Source organism: Miscanthus floridulus, chromosome 6 (genome assembly GCF_019320115.1).
Source record: "Miscanthus floridulus cultivar M001 chromosome 6, ASM1932011v1, whole genome shotgun sequence".
Taxonomy (NCBI): Eukaryota; Viridiplantae; Streptophyta; class Magnoliopsida; order Poales; family Poaceae; genus Miscanthus; species Miscanthus floridulus.
In genome coordinates this window covers 80,590,154-80,591,286 of record NC_089585.1, presented here as the reverse complement: position 1 = coordinate 80,591,286, position 1,133 = coordinate 80,590,154, and the positions used below count along the sequence as shown (strand labels likewise).

Here is a 1,133-nt window from a genome sequence, read left to right as displayed (position 1 = left end):
GAATCCCTGACAAGGTGGGACCTACTGTCCCTGAGTCTGCTGGGGCTGCACCTGCTGCTAAGGTGCCTTGTACTGAGTAGCGGAAGTCTATGAGGTCTGCTGGGGTGACCAGAACGGAGGCCTGTTGGATGGTTGATAGGACCCTAGCCTCACAATTTGCACCTTCTGAGTATGAGGGTGGCTAGAGGATCCAGCTGCCACCCTCCTTCACTTCCAATCCGCCTAAGATGCCCGCTGAAAACCCTCAAGAGCAATGGCGGCATTCATCAGAGCCCCAAAGGTCTGATAGTTCCCTAGGTACAGTTTCTCCTGAAGAACAGGAGTGAGACCACAAAAGAAGCGATCCTTCTTCTTGTCATCCATGTCCACTTGACTACCAGCATACTGAGCCAAGTGGTTGAACTGATTCACATACTCCATTACCATCCTGCTCCCCTGACACAACTCCATGAACTCGGTCACCTTCTGGTGGATAACGCCAGCAGGTATGAAGAACTCACGGAAGGCGGTGGAGAACTCCTGCCATGTTGTCGGGTGATCCGGCAGCTCCACGGCTAGGAAAGTCTCCCACCAGGCACCTGTGGACCCCAAAAGCTGCTGGGACGCAAAGTGCACCTTCTGCTCGTTGGCCACTCTGAGCAGCCGAAACTTCTGCTCCAGCGTGCGAAGCCAGTGCTCTGCCTCCAACGGATCATCCGATGGTGTGAACGTGGGCGGGTGGGTCTTGAGGAAGTCCTGGTAAGAGGACTGTCCCTTAGGACGGTGAGCACCACCCCCATTCCCACCGTTGCCCCTGGGGCCTCCATGGGCGAGACCCGCGACGGCTTGTGCCATAATCTCTAAGGCACGAGTAGTCTCCTATCGAGCCGCGGCTAACTCCTGACGAGCAGCCAACAACTCCACCATGACCTCCACGGCGGACAGCGGCGGAGGTGGTGGTGGCGGCGGGAAAGGATGAGGAACCAAAGGTGGAACCTCCCGAGCTCCCTCGTTGTCACGCTCAAAGGCCCGAGCACTGTCACCATGGCCCTCGTTGGCCGCTCCCAAACTGGTGCTCCCACATCCGGACCTCAGATTCATCTGTAAGAGAGACGAACCATCCATTAGGACACCTTCCTGATTAGAATCTAGGG

At 56.8% G+C, this 1,133-nt stretch overlaps 1 protein-coding gene across 1 annotated transcript; it reads right to left on the bottom strand.

Annotated features, from left to right (window-relative positions):
* Positions 1 to 222: 222 nt before the first annotated feature.
* Positions 223 to 834, bottom strand: LOC136460746 (uncharacterized). The gene has a single exon (XM_066460329.1). It carries the CDS (start codon positions 832 to 834, stop codon positions 223 to 225), a length of 612 nt encoding a protein of 203 aa, XP_066316426.1.
* Positions 835 to 1,133: the final 299 nt, after the last annotated feature.

Excerpts from the sequence above, each read along its gene's own strand:
- LOC136460746 (XM_066460329.1), bottom strand. The coding sequence starts at position 834 with ATGGCACAAGCCGTCGCGGGTCTCGCCCATGGAGGCCCCAGGGGCAAC.